Source organism: Pseudophryne corroboree, chromosome 9, assembly GCF_028390025.1.
Source record: "Pseudophryne corroboree isolate aPseCor3 chromosome 9, aPseCor3.hap2, whole genome shotgun sequence".
Lineage (NCBI taxonomy): Eukaryota > Metazoa > Chordata > Amphibia > Anura > Myobatrachidae > Pseudophryne > Pseudophryne corroboree.
This window is the reverse complement of record NC_086452.1, coordinates 463,561,293-463,587,913: the sequence shown is the minus strand read 5'-3', so window position 1 is coordinate 463,587,913 and position 26,621 is coordinate 463,561,293. Positions and strand designations below refer to the sequence as shown.

General features: G+C 46.6%; 1 protein-coding gene across 2 annotated transcripts in view; it reads left to right on the top strand.

Moving 5' to 3' along the window:
• Positions 1 to 26,277, top strand: part of EDEM1 (ER degradation enhancing alpha-mannosidase like protein 1) — a 32,544-nt gene extending 6,267 nt beyond the window's left edge. Inside the window, exons 2-12 of one of the 2 annotated variants that reach the window (XM_063941285.1) lie at positions 3,347 to 3,419; positions 4,554 to 4,657; positions 4,757 to 4,928; positions 6,390 to 6,573; positions 6,666 to 6,840; positions 12,102 to 12,222; positions 12,302 to 12,472; positions 23,441 to 23,514; positions 23,591 to 23,687; positions 23,826 to 24,014; positions 25,277 to 26,277. In XM_063941285.1, coding sequence (XP_063797355.1) covers positions 3,347 to 3,419; positions 4,554 to 4,657; positions 4,757 to 4,928; positions 6,390 to 6,573; positions 6,666 to 6,840; positions 12,102 to 12,222; positions 12,302 to 12,472; positions 23,441 to 23,514; positions 23,591 to 23,687; positions 23,826 to 24,014; positions 25,277 to 25,366 — 1,450 coding nt within the window. In that variant the 3' untranslated portion in view covers positions 25,367 to 26,277. The remainder of the gene's footprint in view (positions 1 to 3,346; positions 3,420 to 4,553; positions 4,658 to 4,756; positions 4,929 to 6,389; positions 6,574 to 6,665; positions 6,841 to 12,101; positions 12,223 to 12,301; positions 12,473 to 23,440; positions 23,515 to 23,590; positions 23,688 to 23,825; positions 24,015 to 25,276) is intronic. The other variant, XM_063941286.1, reaches the window with a different exon arrangement.
• The last annotated feature ends 344 nt before the right edge of the window (positions 26,278 to 26,621 follow it).

Sequence of the window (26,621 nt, the reverse complement as noted above, 5' to 3'; positions counted from 1 at the left end):
CTTTTCTGTGCCTCACCCCAACACCCTATACTCACTCCCACATATAAACTCCCTGACAACATATGTCCTCTACTGTCCTTACCCTCACTCCAAGATATACACTTCCTAACACCCCGTGTCCCATACTATCCTGCACTCACCCCAACATATACACTCCCTAACACCCCTTGTCCCATACTATCCTGCACTCACCCCAACATATACACTCCCTGACTCACTATATCCTCTACCATCCTGTCTCTCACTCCATCAGTTGTATACCCAGTAGCGGATCTTGCCATGGGCAAGCAGGACTTTTGCCCGGGAGGGCGCCGCACCATGGCAAGATCCGCCACTGCTGTGCCCTCCGCTGCCCGCTGTGTCCCCTGTGAAGGGAACTAGATGCTATGTGTCTAGTTTCCCTTCGTGGAGAGGACCTTTGCTGAGCGGTGCGCGATGACCACAGCAAAGTCCTCTCCACGAAGGGAACTAGACGCTACGTGTCTAGTTTCCCTTCGTAGAGAGGACCTTTTGCTGTGCGGTGCGCGATGACGTCATCGCGCATCTCTCAGCATTTAAGCGGCGCTACCACTGTACAGGGGGCGTAACTGACCACGTCCCCTGTATTAAACCACACCCCCATTTCCTGCCCTGGGCGCAGAGGGCCTTCGAACCGGCCCTGTCTATACCTCCCTATATTCTATAACTTCCGTCATTCATCCCTTATCTTGTACTCCCCCCCCCCCCCCCCCCCCCCCCCTCCTCCCAATTTTGTTCTGCCCTCGCCTGTTTATTTTGTGCTGGCTCTTCCTTCACTTCTGTATTTTGTACTGCTCTTTCCTCCTCCTTAACGCCTACATACTGTACTGCCCCTTCCTCCTCCTGAACGCCTATATACTGTACTGTCCCTTCCTCCTCCTGAACGCCTATATACTGTACTGTCCTTTCCTCCTCCTGAACGCCTATATACTGTACTGTCCCTTCCTCCTCCTGAACGCCTATATACTGTACTGTCCTTTCCTCCTCCTGAACGCCTATATACTGTACTGCCCCTTCCTCCTCCTGAACGCCTATATACTGTACTGTCCCTTCCTCCTCCTGAACGTCTACATACTGTACTGCCCCTTCCTCCTCCTGAACGCCTATATGCTGTACTGCCCCTTCCTCCTCCTGAACGCCTATATGCTGTACTGCCCCTTCCTCCTCCTGAACGTCTATATGCTGTACTGCCCCTTCCTCCTCCTGAACGTATGCTGTACTGCCCCTTCCTCCTCCTGAATGCCTATATGCTGTACTGCCCCTTCCTCCTCCTGAATGCCTATATGCTGTACTGCCCCTTCCTCCTCCTGAATGCCTATATGCTGTACTGCCCCTTCCTCCTCCTGAACGTCTATATGCTGTACTGCCCCTTCCTCCTCCTGAACGTCTACATACTGTACTGCCCCTTCCCCCTCCTGAACGTCTATATGCTGTACTGCCCCTTCCTCCTCCTGAACGTCTATATGCTGTACTGCCCCTTCCTCCTCCTGAACGTCTATATGCTGTACTGCCCCTTCCTCCTCCTGAATGCCTATATACTGTACTTCCCCTTCCTCCTCCTGAACCCCTATATACTGTACTGCCCCTTCCTCCTCCTGAACCCCTACATACTGTACTGCCCCTTCCTCCTCCTGAACCCCTATATACTGTACTGCCCCTTCCTCCTCCTGAACGCCTATATACTGTACTGCCCCTTCCCCCTCCTGAACGCCTATATACTGTACTGCCCTTTCCTCCTCCTGAATGCCTATATACTGTACTGCCCCTTCCCCCTCCTGAACGCCTATATACTGTACTGCCCATTCCTCCTCCTGAACGCCTATATACTGTACTGCCCCTTCCTCCTCCTGAACGCCTATATACTGTACTGCCCCTTCCTCCTCCTGAACGCCTATATACTGTACTGCCCCTTCCTCCTCCTGAACGCCTATATGCTGTACTGCCCCTTCCTCCTCCTGAACGCCTATATGCTGTACTGCCCCTTCCTCCTCCTGAACGTCTATATGCTGTACTGCCCCTTCCTCCTCCTGAACGTCTATATGCTGTACTGCCCCTTCCTCCTCCTGAACGTCTATATGCTGTACTGCCCCTTCCTCCTCCTGAACGCCTACATGCTGTACTGCCCCTTCCTCCTCCTGAACGCCTATATGCTGTACTGCCCCTTCCTCCTCCTGAACGCCTATATGCTGTACTGCCCCTTCCTCCTCCTGAACGTCTATATGCTGTACTGCCCCTTCCTCCTCCTGAACGTCTATATGCTGTACTGCCCCTTCCTCCTCCTGAACGTCTATATGCTGTACTGCCCTTCCTCCTCCTGAACGTCTATATGCTGTACTGCCCCTTCCTCCTCCTGAACGCCTATATACTGTACTGCCCCTTCCTCCTCCTGAACGCCTATATACTGTACTGCCCCTTCCTCCTCCTGAACGTCTATATGCTGTACTGCCCCTTCCTCCTCCTGAACCCCTATATACTGTACTGCCCCTTCCTCCTTCACCCCCGTTATAACATAATGCTGTACAGAGCCATCCGTCACCTGTATACTACAGCTCCCCCCGTGACCCTGTGCCTCTCCCTTGCGGTCCTCCTACATGTGTGTACAGGTGGCTGCGCTGCGTGGGATCACATCACATATAACACATATTATGAGGTAATCTGCAGGACAGACTGTTGCGCTTTTCCGCACATCATTACATATACAAGCTACTGTCGATATCTTGGGTTACTTTTTTATGATCAGTTTTATAGTTTTCCGTCTGTAACCCTCGTTTCCCTCCCAGAAACAGCCTAATCGCCCTCAGTATTCGGGTACTGGATCTAGTCTCTATGAAGGGGTACATCCTGCGCCTGTTTATAGCTAATATCCTCAGATCTCCATATAGTTTATCATTTAACCATGGTTACCTTATAAAAAGGTTATTTTTACATTTTACAGCATTATAATATAAACTGAACTTAAAGCTTCAGTGCCAGGGAGGGGCGTGCGTTCCTAAGGGGGCTCCTACCCGCAGCCGGGGGGTATGGGCGCTGCTATATGCAGCCTCCAGAGTTCTCCCAGAAACTCCGCTTTCACACCCTGTACAACCACGTAGTTTGGCGGTTGTGTATTACACGGGGCGCCCCCCGGGGATCCGGCGAGAGGAAGTGCGGCAGTACATGTTCCCAGGTGCCCGTTCAGCTTCATATCATTTTTTATTAGCAGTTAGAAAAAACCTGAAGCGTATTACATGATAGTTTCCACATGATCTGTAACATGTGCAGCAGCGGCTCCTCTGTAGCCTGGACGAGCCTGGGGGCCGCGTTAATTCCTCTGACTGTGTTGTTTCAGTTCAAATCTTAACATCAATGATGTGCTCGGGAACTATTCTCTCACCCTGATTGACGCCCTGGACACGTTAGCGGTGAGTTACTAGCTGATCTGTATACTGTCTTCCTTACTGTAATCACAGGGGCCTAAACACCGCTCCTGCTGGGACATTGTTCCACGCACAGAGACGCAACGGTTACTTGGCTCCTACTCCATGCAACAGCATAGGAAGCTGATCTCTAGCCGAGCAGCACCTGAAGTACATAGACCTGCCAGCGCCCTTGTGGCAGACCAGCAGCTGGCATGCTGTGTGATGAGCTGGCCTTACACATATAACCTTCCTGCCTGAAGAACAGCAGGTGCAGCCAGCGTGTCACACGAGCCAGCTGCCGCACTCTCTGGGGAACCAGACGACACGAAACTGAAAGCGTGCATCGCTCACCCTGTTATTAGAAAGGAAGTCTCGGTTCCAGGTTTGTTTGCCCACAGATGAGTTACATCCCACCCCTAAGTACTGATTACGTGGATGTGGAAATAAAAACAAATTCCTTGCAGTGAGTTCCGTGTCTGTAGAATCTCTGCGTTTGGAGAAGAAGTCTTTTTTTTTTTTTTTTTTTGCGACTGATCTATAAGCAAACGTACTAAGCGACGTTGTAGTCCGTAGATCAGACGTTCGTGTGTTCAGTCCTTGACTTTTGGCTTGTTTAACGCTGTCTATTACTACGTGTCGGTGTCCAGATGTCTAGTAGAGTCTGGTTCACAGTGCGCTCATAAGCCGTAATTATCGGATTTATCATCGGTTCGTCTCCTCCAGCACCCTCTGGCCTTTCAGCTGCTGTAGGACTACAGTTCTAAGCATGCCTAGTTCATGGCCAACCCTGGTTTCTCACTGTATTAAGAAACGGACACAGTAGAGACAAACTTCTATCTAGTACGGGGGACATTAAAGAATAGAAAACTTCGGCTCCTAGTGATACCCTCCAATGTCTTCAATTTCGTAAGCACCTCTTAAAGGTATAGGCAGTGTCCTAGCCCCTGTTTTTGAGCAGAGTTTGTGCTCTTGGTACGAGTCTTTACATGGCATTGCCAGCCTGGAAAGTCTGTCCTGTAGGTTCCATTCATCATATGTATTCCAGACATTGGGACCTGGAAATGTTGGGTGGTGGGATGAATCGGAGGAGGTACAGGAGGCTTACTGAGCTAGCTGTGATGTGTTTTCTCTCTGCAGGTTATGGGTAATGCCACAGAGTTTCAGAAAGCCGTGCGTCTGGTGATCGACACGGTTTCTTTTGACAAAGATTCCACCGTGCAAGTGTTTGAGGCAAACATCCGGTAACTGTCCTAGAACCGCGGACGTCTCGCAATTTGGGGCTTGGGCACGTAAGCGTGTATTGGTGTCGTGTAACCGGTCACCTCTGTCCTTTTTTTCAGGATTTTGGGTAGTCTGCTGTCTGCGCACATCATTCTGACGGACGCCGAGCAGCCGTTTGGCAACATGACTGTTTATGGTTACGATAATGAACTCTTACAGATGGCGCATGACCTGGCTGTCCGACTTCTTCCTGCCTTTGAGAACACCAGAACAGGGATGCCGTACCCGAGAGTATGTCACATGAGATAAGACGATAATAGTAACCGCGATTTGCTGTGCACTGTTGAGGGGAATACTGTTTTAGTACCATCTGGTTGCCGGTGACCGGTATTACCGCATAAATGTAAGGCAGTACAGGATGTAGGTTACCTCTGCCTTAACAGAAGTGCAGTCTGGGTAATTACTTTCCCGTACCAGGACGGCATGAAACACTTGCGCTTGAGCCCTTTCTGACTCAGTTGCACACCGATGTACAAATGTCCCACACCAGATTGATCAGTCTACGCTATCAATGTAGTTTGGTGGCTTCTTTGTGTTTAACCCGTAATATACCAAGCCTACCTCGTCAACGTACTTTACCAAGCTGGGGTCTTCAGAGGACCCCACAGTTTTTTGTCTAAATTCTCAACTGATGCGGTAAATTACTAAAATTGTGTTTTTTTTTTGTTTCTGAAGGGATTCGTTCTAGTAAGGGTACGACAGCATAGAATATTTTGTTTATTTATTTGAAGAGTAGTTAGCCAATAAAAGCCGTATATTCTTCTTCATTAGTGTATACATTTTTACATCCGATTGGATACTGTGTATTCTTGTAAAAAGGTTTTATCATTTTACTACGGTAACAATACATCACTATTCATGTGTTGCCATCGCTACAATCCATAGCACATGTCACAGCGTTGGTTGGTTTCCTGTGTTTCTCACATATAAAACGTTCTGCATTTGTAATGTAGTATAGTGTTTTTTTATTATGTTCGTTTTTTTGAAAGAACATATTATAAGTCTAGTTACACAGTATTTATCTTAATCCGGGACACACAGAAAAATCGGGAGTAAAATAGTTGTTATAGATACGGCAGGATCACAAGCAATAGCATTCTGGGGTCCTCAGAAGACCCCCTTTGGTATACTAAGGGTTAATTCTGCAAATAAGATGCACATTTGGAGACTGCACAGCCACGTCGCGTTGCGCGGTATCTGGCACGCCAAGAGGGGCTATTTGGTGCAGCTGAAGCAGCAAGTGTGGACTCGTCTGTACCAAATTTGCCCTGCAGTATAAGTGTTGCCACCGGCAACATGAAAAGCCATTTAGTGGACATAAGAAAGTAAATATATACATGTGCTTACATTGGCAAATCAATCTCAATATGGCTGACCATCTTATTCCGGCCTGGCGGTTATTGAGTCGTAATGTTAGTGACCTGTTTGGATCCGACAGTCCTTGAGCTGCCAGTTTCCTGTTGAGTAGAATCCACACACATCTCATTGTGGGAGATGTATCAAACCTTGGAGAGAGTTAAAGCGCCAACCAAGCAGCTCCTAACTGTCATTTTTCAAACATCGCCTGTAACATGACAATTAGGAGCTGATTGGCTGGACCGTTCTCTCCAAGCCTTGATAAATCTCCCCTATTTAATGTAAGAGTACCACATCCGTGGTGGCCGTTCTAAGCTTCTGTTCTCATCTCTGCAGGTAAACCTGAAGAAGGGCGTGCCGCCTGACAGCCTGAATGAGACGTGTACGGCCGGTGCCGGCTCGCTGCTGGTAGAGTTTGGCATCCTCAGCCGGCTTCTCGGAGACTCCACGTTTGAATGGATGGCCCGCCGTGCTGTACGAGCCCTGTGGGGTCTGCGGAACAATAACACCGGTCTCCTGGGTAGGAATGATTTGGGGGGGATGGAGCCTGAACCCTGGTCCATGCTTTTTCCGCTGTTACTCACCATCTCTCTTACTGCTGTTTGCACACAGGTAACGTGGTGGATATCCAGACAGGACAGTGGGTTGGGAAGCAGAGTGGGCTCGGAGCGGGCCTGGACTCTTTCTATGAGTACTTGCTGAAGTCCTACATCTTGTTTGGAGAAGAGGAAGATCTGCACATGTTTAATGAGGCCTATAAGAGCATTCAGAGCCACCTGCGGAGAGGGTAAGTTTACCGGGGGCCACGGGGTGCGAAAACAGTGCAGGGATATTTGTCTGCTAATAACAAAGTTTCATGATCTGAGTTGTACATAGTTTACACTCAGATTGTTATAGGCGATATCAGCCAGTACCATGGAAAGCCGCACGCCGCCAGAGACAGGACAATGAAACTATAGGGGATATCGGCCAGTACCATGGAAAGCTGCACGCTGCCAGAGACAGGACAGTGCAACTATAGGGGATATCAGCCAGTATCATGGAAAGCTGCACGCCGCCAGAGACAGGACAGTGGAGCTATAGGGGATATCAGCCGGTACCATGGAAAGCTGCACGCCGCCACAGACAGGACAGTGGAGCTATAGGGGATATCAGCCGGTACCATGGAAAGCTGCACGCCGCCAGAGACAGGACAGTGCAACTATAGGGGATATCAGCCAGTATCATGGAAAGCTGCACGCCGCCAGAGACAGGACAGTGGAGCTATAGGGGATATCAGCCGGTACCATGGAAAGCTGCACGCCGCCACAGACAGGACAGTGGAGCTATAGGGGATATCAGCCGGTACCATGGAAAGCTGCACGCCGCCAGAGACAGGACAGTGGAACTATAGGGGATATCAGCCAGTACCATGGAAAGCTGCACGCTGCCAGAGACTGGACAATGGAACTATAGGGGATATCAGCCGGTACCATGGAAAGCTGCACGCCGCCAGACACAGGACAGTGGAACTATAGGGGATATCAGCTGGTACCATGGAAAGCTGCACGCTGCCAGAGACAGGACAGTGCAACTATAGGGGATATCAGCCGGTACCATGGAAAGCTGCACGCCGCCAGAGACAGGACAATGGAACTATAGGGGATATCAGCCGGTACCATGGAAAGCTGCACGCCGCCAGAGACAGGACAATGGAACTATAGGGGATATCAGCCAGCACCATGGAAAGCTGCACAATGCCAGAGACAGGACAGTGGAACTATAGGGGATATCAGCCGGTACCATGGAAAGCTGCACGCTGCTAGAGACAGGACAGTGGAGCTATAGGGGATATCAGCCAGTACCATGGAAAGCTGCACGCCGCCAGAGACAGGACAATGGAACTATAGGGGATATGAGCCAGTACCATGGAAAGCTGCACGCTGCTAGAGACAGGACAGTGGAGCTATAGGGGATATCAGCCAGTACCATGGAAAGCTGCACTCCGCCAGAGACAGGACAATGGAACTATAGGGGATATCAGCCAGTGCAGCTATAGGGGATATCAGCCGGTACCATGGAAAGCTGCACGCCGCCAGAGACAGGACAATGGAACTATAGGGGATATCAGCCAGCACCATGGAAAGCTGCACGCCGCCAGAGACAGGACAGTGCAACTATAGGGGATATCAGCCGGTACCATGGAAAGCTGCACGCCGCCAGAGACAGGACAATGGAACTATAGGGGATATCAGCCAGTACCATGGAAAGCTGCACGCCGCGAGAGACAGGACAGTGGAGCTATAGGGGATATCAGCCAGCACCATGGAAAGCTGCACGATGCCAGAGACAGGACAGTGGAACTATAGGGGATATCAGCCGGTACCATGGAAAGCTGCACGCTGCTAGAGACAGGACAGTGGAGCTATAGGGGATATCAGCCAGTACCATGGAAAGCTGCACGCCGCCAGAGACAGGACAATGGAACTATAGGGGATATCAGCCAGTACCATGGAAAGCTGCATGCCGGCAGAGACAGGACAGTAGAACTATAGGGGATATCAGCCGGCACCATGGAAAGCTGCACGCCGGCAGAGACAGGACAGTGGAACTATAGGGGATATCAGCCAGTATCATGGAAAGCTGCATGCCGGCAGAGACAGGACAATGGAACTATAGGGGATATCAGCCAGTACCATGACAAGCTGCACGCCGCCAGAGACAGGACAGTGGAGCTATAGGGGATATCAGCCAGCACCATGAAAAGCTGCACGCTGCCAGAGACAGGACAGTGGAACTATAGGGGATATCAGCCAGTACCATGGAAAGCTGTACACCGCCAGAGACAGGACAGTGCAACTATAGGGGATATCGGCCGGTACCATGGAAAGCTACACGCCGCCAGAGACAGGACAGTGGAACTATAGGGGATATCAGCCAGTACCATGGAAAGCTGCACGCCGCCAGAGACAGGACAGTGGAACTATAGGGGATATCAGCCAGTACCATGGAAAGCTGTACACCGCCAGAGACAGGACAGTGCAACTATAGGGGATATCGGCCGGTACCATGGAAAGCTACACGCCGCCAGAGACAGGACAGTGGAACTATAGGGGATATCGGCCAGTACCATGGAAAGCTGCACGCCGCCAGAGACAGGACAGTGGAACTATAGGGGATATCAGCCAGTACCATGGAAAGCTGCACAATGCCAGAGACAGGACAGTGGAACTATAGGGGATATCAGCCAGTACCATGGAAAGCTGCCAGAGACAGGACAGTGGAACTATAGGGGATATCAGCCAGTACCATGGAAAGCTGCACGCCGCCAGAGACAGGACAGTGGAACTATAGGGGATATCAGCCAGTACCATGGAAAGCTGCACGCAGGCAGAGACAGGACAGTGGAACTATAGGGGATATCAGCCAGTACAATGGAAAGCTGCACGCCGGCAGAGACAGGACAATGGAACTATAGGGGATATCAGCCAGTACAATGGAAAGCTGCACGCCGGCAGAGACAGGACAGTGTAACTCTGCCAGCTGGAGACCCCTAGTCACTCATCTTCTGCATGAGGTTTTATTGTATAGGCCTCTATGGGTTTGGGTAATGTGTGTGTTAGGCCCCCTCGTGACAGCTAATTGTGTGTTCTTTAAACGTCAGTCAGTGTGTTCCTGGCTGAGTTATGAGCTGTGGGGACAGCCGCAGTGATCCTACATTGTACAGGTCTGTGCAGTTACCTGTTGGATGTGTCCTTCCCCGTTGTTGCGTCATAACCAGGTTTATGTCGTGTGGACGTATCCTGTGTGCAGGTTTAGGAGGTGTGAGGACTTGTTTGCTCTGAGATATGGATCCTGTCCAAGGAAAAGCTGACGTATTGTGCAGACGTGGTTAACGAGCAATGTCAATTGTTGGGTACAAGGATAATTGCACACCTGAGAATATACAATGTACCACAGGCTGTATCTGATGTCTAGCTGTTAATTAGTCACTTTCGTTTGTTGTTCCGGCAGAAGATGCTTCATTATTCCTATACTAGTAGCTGGAATAGTTTCTCTATACTCTGCATGTACTGTGGCTCTAATTCTGTTTCCTGCATTATATGTACGCGGTTACCATATAGAGCCTCACATACAGTAGCTATGTACAGTCACGTCATATCCTGTGCTTGTGTGTGCATCAGAATTCCACACGTGTGACTGCTGGGTACATGTATGGAACGTACAGAATCTGATGGTCGTGTGCAAACTCTGATAAAACTCTTTTCCCTCTATCGATACACTGAAATAGTACATGGCACCCAACGTAGGCTGAGCCTGTGCTTACTGTGTATGTAAATACAATTCTCAGTGCGGCTTACCCTATATGTCTCCGTTATTCATACCCGTGTTCCCTTATTATTAACTGTGTTATCACTTCCACTCTCATCTAGCAGAAAATACATTAAAACTTTGTAACACATCAATATTTACCATACGTATTATGTAGGAATAATAAGGGGCATATTCAGTTGGCCTCATAATTTTCGGCACAGAAACTAATGTGGTTATTGTGACCATTTTTCAATTTCTGCGGCCGTGTGTGCTCCCAAATTCCGCGTTATCCAATAGGAAAAAATTGGTTGCAAAATTTTTGTTTGGCAGCACCCGCGGGTAATGTGGATGTACTGTATATTACTGTTCCATAGAAAAATATTTAGCACTATTAATGTGCTTTAATTGGCTGGTATATGCATTTAAAAAAAACAAACAAAACTTTTTTTCGTTTCAAACAAAACAAAGTAAAAAAATTAAAATAAAAAAAAAGCGGAAAGAAATGGTAATTTGGGGTAATTAGAGGCCACTTTTGTTTAAAAACACAACAAAAAGCGGTGTCTTATTTAAATGACTACTTTAAATTTGGAGTGCATAAACATTTATTTTGGGGTAATTTGAAGACCCTTTTTTTTCCCCCCACCCAGATTATTGCCTAAATTGAGAGCATGAAAAAAAAGTAATGGCGGGGAGGGGGTAATGTGTTTCCATTTTTACCCTATTTCCTGATTTTCCATGAATTTCCACCCACTCGTGACATGCAAGAAAAAAATTTTGATATTCAATTTATATGCAAGAAATAAACCATGGTGCACTCTGAGTTTCACTCCCGGAACCATTCAATAAAACCAATAACCTGCACGCGTGTTAAACACGAGAGGGTTATTTCTATGGTCGACTTAAACTGCAAGGAAAAGTCCACCTCTGTAGTTTAATATGTGGGGTAAACCCCCTGCTGATTGAATTGGCCTGCACGGGTGATAGTGTGGCTAATTGGATTTCCCGCTATGACTTTAAGTATCATAAATTATATATACTCCTGTAAATTCACCGGATTATATATTCAAAGAATAGCGTACGTGCCCTATTTGGCCACAAGTGTAAGTCGCACCGAGGTTAAGTGAGAAGCCAGACTGGTTCCACTCCCGTGATGCTTTGCAGACCAGGTTAAAGTCCAATATTTAGAGGATCTGTATACATTCTCCAAATGCCCACCAGATAAAAATGTGTTTGTGTCCACTTTGAAGAATATAAATCTCGTGGCAAAGCTCGTTATCGATTTCTGCACTCTTTGGCAGCCTGGTGAAAGATTACTGTAGTGATGCCAGGCATAACACTCAGTAAGGCTAAGCCATATCCAGGCTACTAAAGTGGCATATCACACAATCAATCCAATAATCCTTATTCACCAAAAAGATCCAGTGGTCTCTAATCACCGATCTAGAATGCCACACAGTCATTTGTTAGTGCAAACATTAGAGTAGTGTCCGTAAATTATAACCGTTCAATTTTCTGGAGTAACAATCCTTGTCTGTGTACTGACGCGTTTCGCTACCAATGATAGATCTACAGAGATGTATGCATTTCTCAGATGTAACTATCATTGGTAGAGAATAGTGACCTCATTTCTAGGCACTGCACTAATGGGACTTTACATGGTGTCTACCGTCGTCATTTATCGCCAATAGCGCACGCATATGTATGTTACTGCCGCTATATACCAACGCTGATAATGATTTTCTTCTTATTGCGCAGACGGGAAGCGTGCAATGAAGGCGAGGGGGATCCACCGCTGTATGTCAATGTCAACATGTTTAATGGGCAGATCATGAACACGTGGATAGATTCTCTCCAGGCTTTCTTTCCTGGCCTCCAGGTACCATGCCACCCCACCCCACGTGGTTATACGGTTCCTATAGAACTGCCCTGTAGTAAGACCCGGTTTCTCCATGCAGGTCCTGAAAGGAGACATTGAGGACGCCATCTGTCTCCACGCCTTCTATTACGCGATCTGGAAGAGGTACGGCGCCCTGCCCGAGAGGTACAACTGGCAGCTGCAGGCGCCAGATGTCTCCTTCTACCCACTCAGACCAGAACTGGTGGAGTCCACCTACCTCTTGTATCAGGTGAGTCTTTCCTGCTGCTCCTATAATTCTCTTTTGCTTAGTTGTCCCAGGAGAAGAGGGGCACAAGATAAAAAGGGGGGGGGGGGGGTTCTGCCACAGAGGAAGGGGGTATTATTTATGTAACTATAATGACTCGGATATTATGTGCATAGTCTAAATGACAGCTGGAATCCCTGTTGTTACTAAAGTACCTTCGTTTTACATGCTATATCCTTGGATTCCTTTTTCAGTAAAAATGTTATCTAACCTATTTTCTCTAACGTCCTAAGTGGATGCTGGGGACTCCGTAAGGACCATGGGGAATAGCGGCTCCGCAGGAGACTGGGCACATCTAAAGAAAGCTTTAGGACTATCTGGTGTGCACTGGCTCCTCCCCCTATGATCCTCCTCCAAGCCTCAGTTAGATCTCTGTGCCCGAACGAGAAGGGTGCACACTAGGGGCTCTCCTGAGCTTCTTAGTGAAAGTTTTAGTTTAGGTTTTTTATTTTCAGTGAGACCTGCTGGCAACAGGCTCACTGCATCGAGGGACTAAGGGGAGAAGAAGCGAACTCACCTGCGTGCAGAGTGGATTGGGCTTCTTAGGCTACTGGACATTTGCTCCAGAGGGACGATCACAGGCCCAGCTTGGATGGGTCCCAGAGCCGCGCCGCCGGCCCCCTTACAGAGCCAGAAGGCAGAAGAGGTCCGGAAAATCGGCGGCAGAAGACGTCCTGTCTTCAACAAGGTAGCGCACAGCACTGCAGCTGTGCGCCATTGCTCTCAGCACACTTCACACTCCGGTCACTGAGGGTGCAGGGCGCTGGGGGGGGGGGCGCCCTGAGACGCAATAAAAACACCTTGAATGGCAAAAAATGCATCACATATAGCTCCTGGGCTATATGGATGCATTTAACCCCTGCCAGAATCCATAAAAAAGCAGGAGAAAAGTCAGCGAATAAGGGGCGGAGCCTATCTCCTCAGCACACTGGCGCCATTTTCCCTCACAGCTCCGTTGGAGGGAAGCTCCCTGGCTCTCCCCTGCAGTCACTACACTACAGAAAGGGTTAAAAAAGAGGGGGGCACTAATTAGGCGCAGTATTAACTATACAGCAGCTATAAGGGGAAAAACACTTATATAAGGTTATCCCTGTATATATATAGCGCTCTGGTGTGTGCTGGCAAACTCTCCCTCTGTCTCCCCAAAGGGCTAGTGGGGTCCTGTCCTCTATCAGAGCATTCCCTGTGTGTGTGCTGTATGTCGGTACTTTTGTGTCGACATGTATGAGGAGGAAAATGATGTGGAGACGGAGCAGATTGCCTGTAATAGTGATGTCACCCCCTAGGGGGTCGACACCTGAGTGGATGAACTGTTGGAAATTACGTGACAGTGTCAGCTCTGTATAAAAGACAGTGGTTGACATGAGACAGCCGGCTACTCAGCTTGTGCCTGTCCAGACGTCTCATAGGCCGTCAGGGGCTCTAAAGCGCCCGTTACCTCAGATGGCAGATATAGACGCCGACACAGATACTGACTCCAGTGTCGACGGTGAAGAGACAAATGTGACTTCCAGTAGGGCCACACGTTACATGATTGAGGCAATGAAAAATGTTTTACACATTTCTGATAATACGAGTACCACCAAAAAGGGGTATTATGTTCGGTGAGGAAAAACTACCTGTAGTTTTCCTGAATCTGAGAAATTAAATGAGGTGTGTGATGATGCGTGGGTTTCCCCCGATAACAACTGATAATTTCTATAATGTTATTGGCATTATATCCTTTCCCGCCAGAGGTTAGGGTGCGTTGGGAAACACCCCCTAGGGTGGATAAAGCGCTCACACGCTTGTAAGGGCTCTACCCTCTCCTGAGATGGCCACCCTTAAGGATCCTGCTGATAGAAAGCAGGAGGGTATCCTAAAATGTATTTACACACATACTGGTGTTATTTTGCGACCAGCAATCGCCTCAGCCTGGATGTGCAGTGCTGGGTTGGCGTGGTCGGATTCCCTGACTGAAAATATTGATACCCTAGATAGGGACAGTATATTTTTGCCTATAGAGCATTTAAAAGATGCATTTCTATACATGCGTGATGCACAGCGGAATATTTGCCGACTGGCATCAAGTCTAAGTGCGTTGTCCATTTCTACCAGTAGAGGGTTATGGACACGTCAGTGGTCAGGTGATGCGTATTCCAAACGGCATTTGGAAGTATTGCCTTATTAAGGGGAGGAGTTATTTGGGGTCGCTCTTTCAGACCTGGTGGCCACGGCAACAGCTGGGTAATCCACGTTTGTACCCCAGGTCGCCTCTCAACATGAGAAGACGCCGTATTATCAGGCGCAGTCTTTTCATGGACAAGCGGGCAAAAGGTTCCTCATTTCTGCCCCGTGACAGAGGGAGAGGAAAAAGGCTGCAGAAATCAGCCAGTTCCCAGGAACAGAAACCCTCTCCCGCCTCTGCCAAGCCCTCAGTATACGTTGGGCTTTACAAGCAGAATCAGGCATGTGGGGGGCCCGTCTCAATGAATTTCAGCGCGCAGTGGGCTCACTCGCAAGTAGACCCCTGGATCCTTCAGGTGATATCTCAGGGGTACAAATTAGAATTCGAGACGTCTCCCCCTCGCCGTTTCCTAAAGTCGGCTTTACCGATGTCTCCTTCTGACAGGGAGACAGTTTTGGAAGCCATTCACAAGCTGTATTCCCAGCAGGTGATAATCAAGATACCCCTCCTGCAACAGGGAACGGGGTATTATTCCACACTGTTGTGGTACCGAAGCCGGACGGCTCGGTGAGACCGATTCTAAATCTAAAATCTTTGAACACTTACATACAGAGGTTCAAATTCAATATTGAGTCACTCAGAGCAGTGATTGCGAACCTGGAAGAAGGGGACTACATGATGTCTCGGGACATCAGGGATGCTTACCTTCATGTCAAAATTTACCCTTCTCACCAAGGGTACCTCAGGTTTATGGTACAGAACTGTCACTATCAGTTCAGACGCTGCCGTATGGATGGTCCACGGCACCCCGGGTCTTTACCAAGGTAATGGCCGAAATAATGATATTCCTTCGAAGGAAGGGAATTTTAGTTATCCCTTACTTACTGATAAGGGTAAGATCCAGGGAACAGTTGGAGGTCGGTGTAGCACTATCTCAGGTAGTGTTGCGGCAGCACGATTGGATTCTCAATATTCCAAAATCGCAGCTGGTTCCGACAACTTATCTTCTGTTCCTAGGGATGATCCTGGACACAGTCCAGAAAAAGGTGTTTCTCCCGGAGGAGAAAGCCTGGGAGTTATCCGAGCTAGTCAGGAACCTCCTAAAACTGAGCCAAGTCTCAGGGCATCAATGCACAAGGGTTCTGGGTAAAATGGTGGCTTCCTACGAAGCAATCCCATTCGGCAGATTCCACGCAAGAACTTTCCAGTGGGACCTGCTGGACAAATGGTCTGGGTCGCATCTTCAGATGCATCAGCGGATAACCCTGTCACCAAGGACAAGGGTGTCCCTCCTGTGGTGGTTGCAGAGTGCTCATCTTCTAGAGGGCCGCAGATTCGGCATTCAGGACTGGGTCCTGGTGACCACGGATGCCAGCCTGCGAGGCTGGGGAGCAGTCACACAGGGAAGGAATATCCAGTGCTTATGGTCAAGCCTGGAGACATCACTTCACAAAAATATCCTGAAGCTAAGGGACATTTACAATGCTCTAAGCTTAGCAAGACCTCTGCTTCAAGGTCAGCCGGTGTTGATCCAGTCGGACAACATCACGGCAGTCACCCACGTAAACAGACAGGGTGGCACAAGAAGCAGGAGGGCAATGGCAGAAGCTGCAAGGATTCTTCGCTGGGCGGAAAATCATGTGATAGCACTGTCAGCAGTATTCATTCCGGGAGTGGACAACTGGGAAGCAGACTTCCTCAGCACGACCTCCACCCGGGAGAGTGGGGACTTCACCCAGAAGTCTTCCACTTGTTTATAAACCGTTGGGAAAAACTCGACAGGTATTGCGCCAGGTCAAGGGACCCTCAGGCAATAGCTGTAGACGCTCTGGTAACACCGTGGGTGTACCAGTCAGTGTATGTGTTCCCTCCTCTGCCTCTCATACCCAAGGTACTGAGATTGATAAGATGGAGAGGAGTAAGCACTATATTCGTGGCTCCGGATTGGCCAAGAAGGACTTGGTAACCGGAACTTCAAGAGATGCTCACGGAGGATCCGTGGCCTCTACCTCTAAGAAGGGACCTGCTCCAGCAAGGACCCTGTCTGTTCCAAGACTTACCGCGGCTGCGTTTGACGGCATGGCGGTTGAACGCCGGATCCTGAAGGAAAAACGGCATTCCGGATGAAGTCATCCCTATCCTGATCAAAGCCAGGAAGGATGTAACCGAAAAACATTATCACCGCATTTGGCTAAAATATGTTGCGTGGTGCGAGGCCAGTAGGCCCGACGGAGGAAATTCAACTGGGTCGATTCCTACATTTCCTGCAAACAGGAGTGTCTATGGGCCTGAAATAGGGGTCCTGTCAATTTTCTTCCAAAAAGAACTAGCTTCAGTCCTTGAAGTTCAGACGTTCGTAAAAGGGGTACTGCATATACAGCCTCCTTTTGTGCCTCCAGTGGCACTTTGGGATCTCACTGTAGTTTTGGGTTCCAAAAGTCACATTGGTTTGAACCACTTAAATCTGTGGAGTTAAAATATCTCACATGGAAAGTGGTCATGCTGTTGGCCCTGGCCTGGGCCAGGCGCGTGTCAGTATTGGCGGCTTTATCCTGAAAAAGCCCTTATCTGATTTTCCATTCGGACAGGGCGGAATTGAGGACTCGTCCTCATTTTCTCCCTAAGGTGTTTTCAGCGTTTCACCTGAACCAACCTATTTGTGATGCCTGCGGCTACTAGGGACTTGGAGGACTCCAAGTTGCTAGACGTTGTCAGTGCCCTGAAAATATATGTTTCCAGGACGGCTGGAGTCAGGAAATCTGACTCGCTGTTTATCCTGTATGCACCCAACAAGCTGGGTGCTCCTGCTTCTAAGCAGACTATTGCTCGTTGGATTTGTAGTACAATTCAGCTTGCACATTCTGTGGCAGGCCTGCCACAGCCAAAAATCTGTAAATGCCCACTCCACAAGGAAGGTGGGCTCATCTTGGGCGGCTGCCCGAGGGGTCTCGGCTTTACAACTTTGCCGAGCAGCTACTTGGTTAGGAGCAAATACGTTTGTAAAATTCTACAAAATTGATATCCTGGCTGAGGAGGACCTGGAGTTCTCTCATTTGGTGCTGCAGAGTCATCCGCACTCTCCCGCCCGTTTGGGAGCTTTGGTATAATCCCCATGGTCCTTACGGAGTCCCCAGCATCCACTTAGGACGTTAGAGAAAATAAGAATTTACTTACCGATAATTCTATTTCTCATAGTCCGTAGTGGATGCTGGGCGCCCATCCCAAGTGCGGATTGTCTGCAATACTGGTACATAGTTATTGTTACCAAAAAATCGGGTTATTGCTGTAGTGAGCCATCTTTTCTAGAGGCTCCTCTGTTATCATGCTGTTAACTGGGTTCAGATCACAAGTTGTACGGTGTGATTGGTGTGGCTGGTATGAGTCTTACCCGGGATTCAAAATCCTTCCTTATTGTGTACGCTCGTCCGGGCACAGTATCCTAACTGAGGCTTGGAGGAGGATCATAGGGGGAGGAGCCAGTGCACACCAGATAGTCCTAAAGCTTTCTTTAGATGTGCCCAGTCTCCTGCGGAGCCGCTATTCCCCATGGTCCTTACGGAGTTCCCAGCATCCACTACGGACTATGAGAAATAGAATTATCGGTAAGTAAATTCTTATTTTTAAACAAATTGACCGAGTCCGCTGTTGCTACTTTCTCAGGCAGCAAATTCCAAATCCGTACTGCCTTTACTGTGAAGAACCCTTTCCTCCGCTGTGTATGAAATTTCCTCTACTCTAACCTCAGAGGGGGTGTCCTGTGTAGAGAGATCTCAATAAATAAATTGCTTAATAGCTGCATGTATTTTCCTTTTATATGTTTATACATTTTAATCCTATCGCTTCTTTTCCAGTGTAAACATGCGTAACCGAGTAAGCCTTTCCCCACAATCCAGCACCTCTAGCCTCTTTTACCAATGTCGTATCTCTCCTCTGTGCCCTTTCCAGTTCAGAGAGATCTTTTTTTATAGTGCGGTGCCCAGAACTGTACACGATATTCCAGGTGTGGTTGCACCAATGATTTATACAGTGGCAGGATTACACACTCATCCCTTGTCTCCATAATCTGTTTTATGCATGCTAACACCTTATTTGCCTTTCGTTGTCTGGCCCCAAATGGTCCCTGACTGTCTGTCGCTGCGAGCGCCAACGCTAAGGTACCTTGGGGGTGCGCAGTGCAACCATCACACACAGTCGGCTGCTTGAATATCCGCATTGTGGAGCGAATTCAGGTTGGATTGCGAATTGCGATCCAACCGGAATTATTATGATCGGCCCGCCAGCACATGCGCCCGCACTTTCTGTGGGGGGCGCAGAAAATGCAGTCGCCTCTGCCTGTCAATCGGGCAGAGGCGGAGGGTTGGGAGGGCAACGCACCGTTTCCAGGGTGGAGACGGAGCGTTGCGGGGGTGGTGCTGCGCGAACGGGGGCGTTTGAGTCTCATGAATCTTTAATGGTTCACGTAAGGTTCCCTAGTGCACTGTGATGGTGAGATGCCCTTATCACTGTAACCACATATGTTGTGTAGTGAATCCCCTGTAATATGACTGATGGACAAGTGAACAAAGCCTTGTATAAGAGCGGTTACAGATTCCACTATTCAGACTTCATTGAAGTGTGGAAAAAACCTCTTTATATCGGGCGCTAATAGTATTTTCTGTTAAAAAACATTTTGAATATAGTAAAACTCAGCTGCATAAAGTTAATGACCTGGGGTTCACAGGGCAAATAAATTACACTGGACCACCCAAGTGCAATTAACCACAAAACTCCAATTTGAAAAAACTCTTGCGCTATAGTTATATAATTACAAGATATGGCTGACAAGAATGACAAACTCCTGATAAATTCAAAATATATTTACTATTGTATAAATTAACATATAATAAAACAAGACCGGTCTTTAAAACATCAAAAAATAATAACAAATATGTATACTTTCTAATACATGAAGGTGGACTTAAGCATACTCTGTGCACAGACGTGTAAAAAAAACAAGCTCTATAGCTATATGGCTTAATGAGGTCAAATAATGTTTTGAATCAAGTGTGGCTGCTGGTAAGACCCATATATTAATTGTTCCCAATGGATAGTCACTTTGTATCAAAGATCTTTATGAAGATCCAACATGTAACAATAGAATGGATATGAGCTTTTTGTAACCGGAAACTTTACGTGAGATGTGAGCAAGTGGTATCAGCACAAATGCATCCCGACGACCACCGCAGTGGCTTGGAGCTGCGGGAAATAAAGGCACCTGCAATGGCGCCCGCTGTGATTTAACCTGCTCAGTCGCGATGCTCCACGAGTATCCACCTCTACGTGCCGTTTGCAGGCACCGGTCAGCGGCTCCTCTTTGTATGAAAACAAATTCCAGGCAGAAGAATGCTGCAGCCAGTTCGTGATATGGGTCTAACTTCAGCTGGGGTCCAACAGAATCAACTTCTGACGCGTTTCACTCCTCCCACAGGGGCTTCCTCAAAGAATGAATATCTACAGTCCAGGGACCCTTTTTATATGGCTGGTATCAAATGCCATTGGTAAATTGGGTGATGAATTCACATCACCTGTTAATACACCTGCTTAGCCACCTCCTAGTCCAACCTCCTTAATTGAGACTCCTAACAGTCCTATTAACCCAATATGCAAAGGATATATACCTTGCTCAAATTAAATTAATTAAACTTCTGAATACAATCTTAGGGAAATAATTATACTCATATACATAAAAACAAATAAATATACTCATATACATAAAAAACAAGTTTCAGTGCCCGCTTTGTAAAAAATGTTTTATATATAATGCTTCAAAAATGCAAACTATAATGCATTTGAGCTTTCCTCTATTATAAAACATATAAATATTTTAGTCTACATGGTAAATCGAACCTACGACCTCCTGCTTCTTATCCCGTTACGTTACCACTCCTCTATCTCTTCCACCCAAATACGTTGCACTGTGTTAAAGCTTATATAGAAAAAATCCCTCATCAGTTAAACAATCACTATGACACACATTACTATGCTTGAATCACGGAAAATCTCGACACCAAATGTTTTATAAAGAGAAATGGCAACTCATTATATGTCAATAGTTATTTCAAATAAACTATTGAATTCTTCAATAAAAAATAAAAAAATACTTAATATATCTACATAGGAATCTTAATACATAACGAATTAAACTTCCCTCTTGGGAATCGAACTCCCAACCCAATCGTTCAAGGTCTAGATTTCTACTAATCTCCCATCTTCCAGATGCCATTTCTAATGTAACTCAAGAATGATGTTAAACTCTGGTAATTGTACAATGACAACATCAGAAGAGGGAATAACACTGCCGGGTGCATGGCCCCCTGTGTAATGTGTTCATATAACATCATTATATGTTGACATGACTCCGCCCCCACCTACCCCCCTAACACATTACACAAGGGGCCATGCACCCCTTTTATTATGATCATTATGATTAGTTATGTTATTGTAGGAGACGCAATAAGTTCAGAGGTTTAGAGGTGGGTTTAGTGTAGTATGAAGGGTTAGTAGTTCACATTGGTGCGGTAAAAATTGATTGTTTGAACACTTAATAATTTATAGATGGTCGGCAGTGTTATTCCCTCTTCTGATGTTGTCATTGTACAATTACCAGAGTTTAACATCATTCTTGAGTTACATTAGAAATGGCATCTGGAAGATGGGAGATTAGTAGAAATCTAGACCTTGAACGATTGGGTTGGGAGTTCGATTCCCAAGAGGGAAGTTTAATTCGTTATGTATGAAGATTCCTATGTAGATATATTAAGTATTTTTTAATTTTTTAATTTTTCATTGAAGAATTCAATAGTTTATTTGAAATAACTATTGACATATAATGAGTTGCCATTTCTCTTTATAAAACATTTGGTGTCGAGATTTTCCGTGATTCAAGCATAGTAATGTGTGTCATAGTGATTGTTTAACTGATGAGGGATTTTTTCTATATAAGCTTTAACACAGTGCAACGTATTTGGGTGGAAGAGATAGAGGAGTGGTAACGTAACGGGATAAGAAGCAGGAGGTCGTAGGTTCGATTTACCATGTAGACTAAAATATTTATATGTTTTATAATAGAGGAAAGCTCAAATGCATTATAGTTTGCATTTTTGAAGCATTATATATAAAACATTTTTTACAAAGCGGGCACTGAAACTTGTTTTTTATGTATATGAGTATATTTATTTGTTTTTATGTATATGAGTATAATTATTTCCCTAAGATTGTATTCAGAAGTTTAATTAATTTAATTTGAGCAAGGTATATATCCTTTGCATATTGGGTTAATAGGACTGTTAGGAGTCTCAATTAAGGAGGTTGGACTAGGAGGTGGCTAAGCAGGTGTATTAACAGGTGATGTGAATTCATCACCTAATTTACCAATGGCATTTGATACCAGCCATATAAAAAGGGTCCCTGGACTGTAGATATTCATTCTTTGAGGAAGCCCCTGTGGGAGGAGCGAAACGCGTCAGAAGTTGATTCTGTTGGACCCCAGCTGAAGTTAGACCCATATCACGAACTGGCTGCAGCATTCTTCTGCCTGGAATTTGTTTTCATACAAAGAGGAGCCGCTGACCGGTGCCTGCAAACGGCACGTAGAGGTGGATACTCGTGGAGCATCGCGACTGAGCAGGTTAAATCACAGCGGGCGCCATTGCAGGTGCCTTTATTTCCCGCAGCTCCAAGCCACTGCGGTGGTCGTCGGGATGCATTTGTGCTGATACCACTTGCTCACATCTCACGTAAAGTTTCCGGTTACAAAAAGCTCATATCCATTCTATTGTTACATGTTGGATCTTCACATCATAAAGATCTTTGATACAAAGTGACTATCCATTGGGAACAATTAATATATGGGTCTTACCAGCAGCCACACTTGATTCAAAACATTCTTTGACCTCATTAAGCCATATGGCTATAGAGCTTGTTTTTTTACACGTCTGTGCACAGAGTATGCTTAAGTCCACCTCCATGTATTAGAAAGTATACATATTTGTTATTATTTTTTGATGTTTTAAAGACCGGTCTTGTTTTATTATATGTTAATTTATACAATAGTAAATATATTTTTAATTTATCAGGAGTTTGTCATTCTTGTCAGCCATATCTTGTAATTATATAACTATAGCGCAAGAGTTTTTTCAAATTGGAGTTTCATTGAAGTGTGGAGAAGATTTATTATTAATGTTACTGATGATCAGGATAGGGAAATTATTATTACCAGTTATTTATATAGCGCACACATATTCCGCAGCGCTGTACAGAGAATATTTGCCCATTCACATCAGTCCCTGCCCCAGCGGAGCTTACAATCTATATTCCCTATCACATGTACACACAGACACATTCACGCTAGTGTTAATTTTGTTGGGAGCCAATTAACCTACCAGTATATTTTTGGATTGTGGGAGGAAACCGGAGTACCCGGAGGAAACCCACGCAAGTACGGGGAGAATATACAAACTCCACACAGTTAGTGCCATGGTGGGAATCGAACCCATAACCTCAGTGCTGTGAGGCAGTAATGCTAACCATTACACCATCCGTGCTGCACAATATAAAATTTTATATTATTTCAGCTCTTGTCCGTCTTAATGGAATTCCATTATAATATAACTTCTTATAGTTAAACGCTGAGTTCTGCTGTGTTGTAGCCAACTTGCCCCTACGCCATCCAGTCCGAATTTCCTTCCAAATGTTGTGTTCTGATTTGTCCCCCCTCTTTCTCCAAGGCCACTAAGAACCCGTTCTACCTACATGTCGGAATGGACATCCTGCGCAGCCTGGAGAAACACGCCAAGGCCCGGTAAGTGTGGCGGGTGAGCACGCCCATTCTCTCTGACCTTCCTCGTCTCTGCGAGTCTGACTTGCCTTACTTGCAGGTGTGGTTACGCAACGCTCCACCACGTGATCGACAAATCCCAGGAGGATCGGATGGAAAGTTTCTTCTTGAGCGAGACGTGCAAATATCTGTACTTGGTGAGGAAAACCTTACTCACTGGCCTGCTCCTCCTCTGGTGCACCTACGTAATGGTGCTGCGCTACGGAGGTGGTGGCGCTTATACCCTTACCCCTACACCACAGACCCCTCACCATCGATTTTCTCTGCTCTTGCAGCTTTTTGACGAGGAGAACCCAGTGCACCTGACGGGCAACAAATATCTCTTTACAACTGAAGGCCACCTGATCCCACTTGACCCCCGCTTCAGGAACAAAGCCTGGAAGGACATCTTTGTACCGGACAGTAAAGCCACCGCAGAGAAGCTGTCCCAGAACAAACTCCGTGCCGCAAACTTAAGCAGCAATGTAAGCCGTGAGCGGGGGTTGTGTCTTCAGGGTCGCTGGTGCAGAATGATTACGTTGTGGGGGGCTGCTCTTCTCACTGTCCTGCTGCAGGAGGCAGCCATGTGTGTGCGGTGTATCGGGGAATACATCCGGTCATTTCTCAGTTCTGTATTGGGAAGTGCTCCTCACCCCTCATATGCTGGGCTGTACTTTCCCTATCTATTTACTGGTAGTGCTTCCTATATAACAATGACAAAATTATTTTTGCAGTCTCGTTATTATATAATACAAGTCATCTGTGACCTGTAGATTATAACGATGGCTGAAGTCACCACTCAGCTTGTGTTTGTTTACTGTGGTCACAGAAGACGTCGCTGGGCTTTCATGTAAGTTGTAGTCGGGAACAGCTTCTTGTCCATATATTCCAGGTATTGTCTCAATTCATTGCCGCTATTTTCATGGCTGCAGTGCCACTGTGTCTGATGCAGGCGGTCTTGGCGATGCAAAACAAGATACACAGGGGGATCAAGACTTGGAGGGCGATAAAGTGGAGAAGTTGCCCAAAGGAGCCAATCCGCTCCTGTCATTTATCTAGCGCAGTCTGTGGAATGTAAGAAGCTGATTGGTTACTATGGCCAATTCTCCACTATATTGCTCTCCAAGACGTGATACATCTCCCCCTGTAGTACAGTGGAGGCATTGAATGCAGACGGCTCTTCAGAAACAGGGACATCACTAGGCAATGGAGCACAGCAATGTTCATGCATAGTGGCGAGCAGTGATTACTTGATGTGTAATGGGCTGTAGTGTATCTTAAAGGACATCATTTGTATTTTTTAGGTTTTCTTGTGTGCATAATTGGTTAGATACGCTCTGCCAGGGGGCGTATCAAACATCACCCGAATCTGCTACCATTTAAAGTGCCCTCTGCCTCCAGGGCTCGATGATTGTGTTTGCAGTTCTTCATGAATGCTCATTTCCTCTTACAGATCTCAAGCATCTGTGAATGTGGATTTGATCACTTATTGTTCCAATAGCAATCGCAGCCAATAGGTGTGTGGTATGCATCCGACATTTGTAGTAATGTAACCTCCCTTTTCTTTGGAATAAACCGTCCCAGTTTTCTGTTAGGGGTAATTACAAAAATTTGGGATTGCACATTCAGTAAATGAAATAGTTCTGGTAGATTAATGTCACAATATTCTGTATGGTCCTCTTACAAGACAAAAAATAGCCCGTCCTTTCTGCTGTATTTACGTCTACCCTTTTTATCTTGTGTTCAGTGTTACAGGGTCCCTGCGGAGCGCCGCTACTCTCTCCCGCTGAAGAGCGTTTACATGCGCCAGATTGATCAAATGGTCGGGCTTCTATAGCCTCAGTGATCGGTGACCATACCGGAGTTCCTCCGAGTCCTGGTATCCAGATAATATATCTGGGGGTGTCCGAGTGTTGCAGGTGCCAGCCGCTTGCTGTCACTGGGCGTGGAACAAGCCAGTATCGGTCAAAGTGCCTGTGAGTGCCACGTCAGGGACTGTAAGGTCCCACAGCTCAGGAACCGTGCGAGGACTTACACCTGTTTTGTGTCTTCTTCCGAAGCTGCTGCATTCTCCAAAACGTTATTACCCCTTCAAGTTATGTTCTACTGATACCACTTGGCCTATAACTAATGACTGTGTTTACCTTTCTAATTTGGTGGTGAAACGCGTCATGTCACTGCCATGTCCTGCTCTTTGTCCTTTTATGTTCCGTGGTTTCCCAGGGTGGGATGTTCTCCTGCCTGGCACCCAATTACAAGTTGCCAAATTGTTCAAGTCAGGCTGTCTCTCTCCTGATGCGACGCAGGGATCACGTTTCGCTGGAAGCTGCTCAGTGCCTATAATGACGTTTCTGCCATGTTTTTTTCGACAAGGCCTCTTTTGATACGCCATCTCTTTTCATACTTCCTTTGCGAATCCAAATCAGGGCTGCCTTAGAATTTTCAGAGAGCCTGGAGGTAAATTATTGCACTTTTTTTTATTTTTTTTTATATAATTTAAGGAAGGAAATGGAGAACTGATGTCACATGCTGGTCTGTGACCGGAGTCTTTTTGTGGACTATACCATCTGTGGGATGAATAGGGGGGAGGACGAATGTTCCCACTCGTGCCTAGCAGTGCGTCAATTCCCTGCCCTGTCAGGGGTTCTAATCATTAAGTATTCAGGGATTACATGTTTTTATTTTTTAAATATTTTTTTTTTTTAAATGTAAAAACAGAGTCTTATATTAAAAGTATATGCATTTTCATATTGTGTGTTTATGGTGTTTGGAAAGACCAAAACTGCTCCGTGTACATATACAAATGTATAACCATTCACTAGGAATTATGATGTTACAATTACATCAGAGTGGTTATTGGAAGTGTTGCAGTAACCTACGCCGGCCACAAGATGGCACTGCTGTTCCAATCGTTTAAGACAGGTTAGTTTAAATTCTCCAACACCAAATCCAGTGTATAATCCATTCTTTATAAAGATGGGAGTATATGGCGCTGCAAGCAGGGCATTACTTTTTCCGTTACATACTGTGGGGTATTCCGTTAGTTCCGGTAATCGCAGAGCTATTGAATTCGCCCCCCTGCCTATGCAATT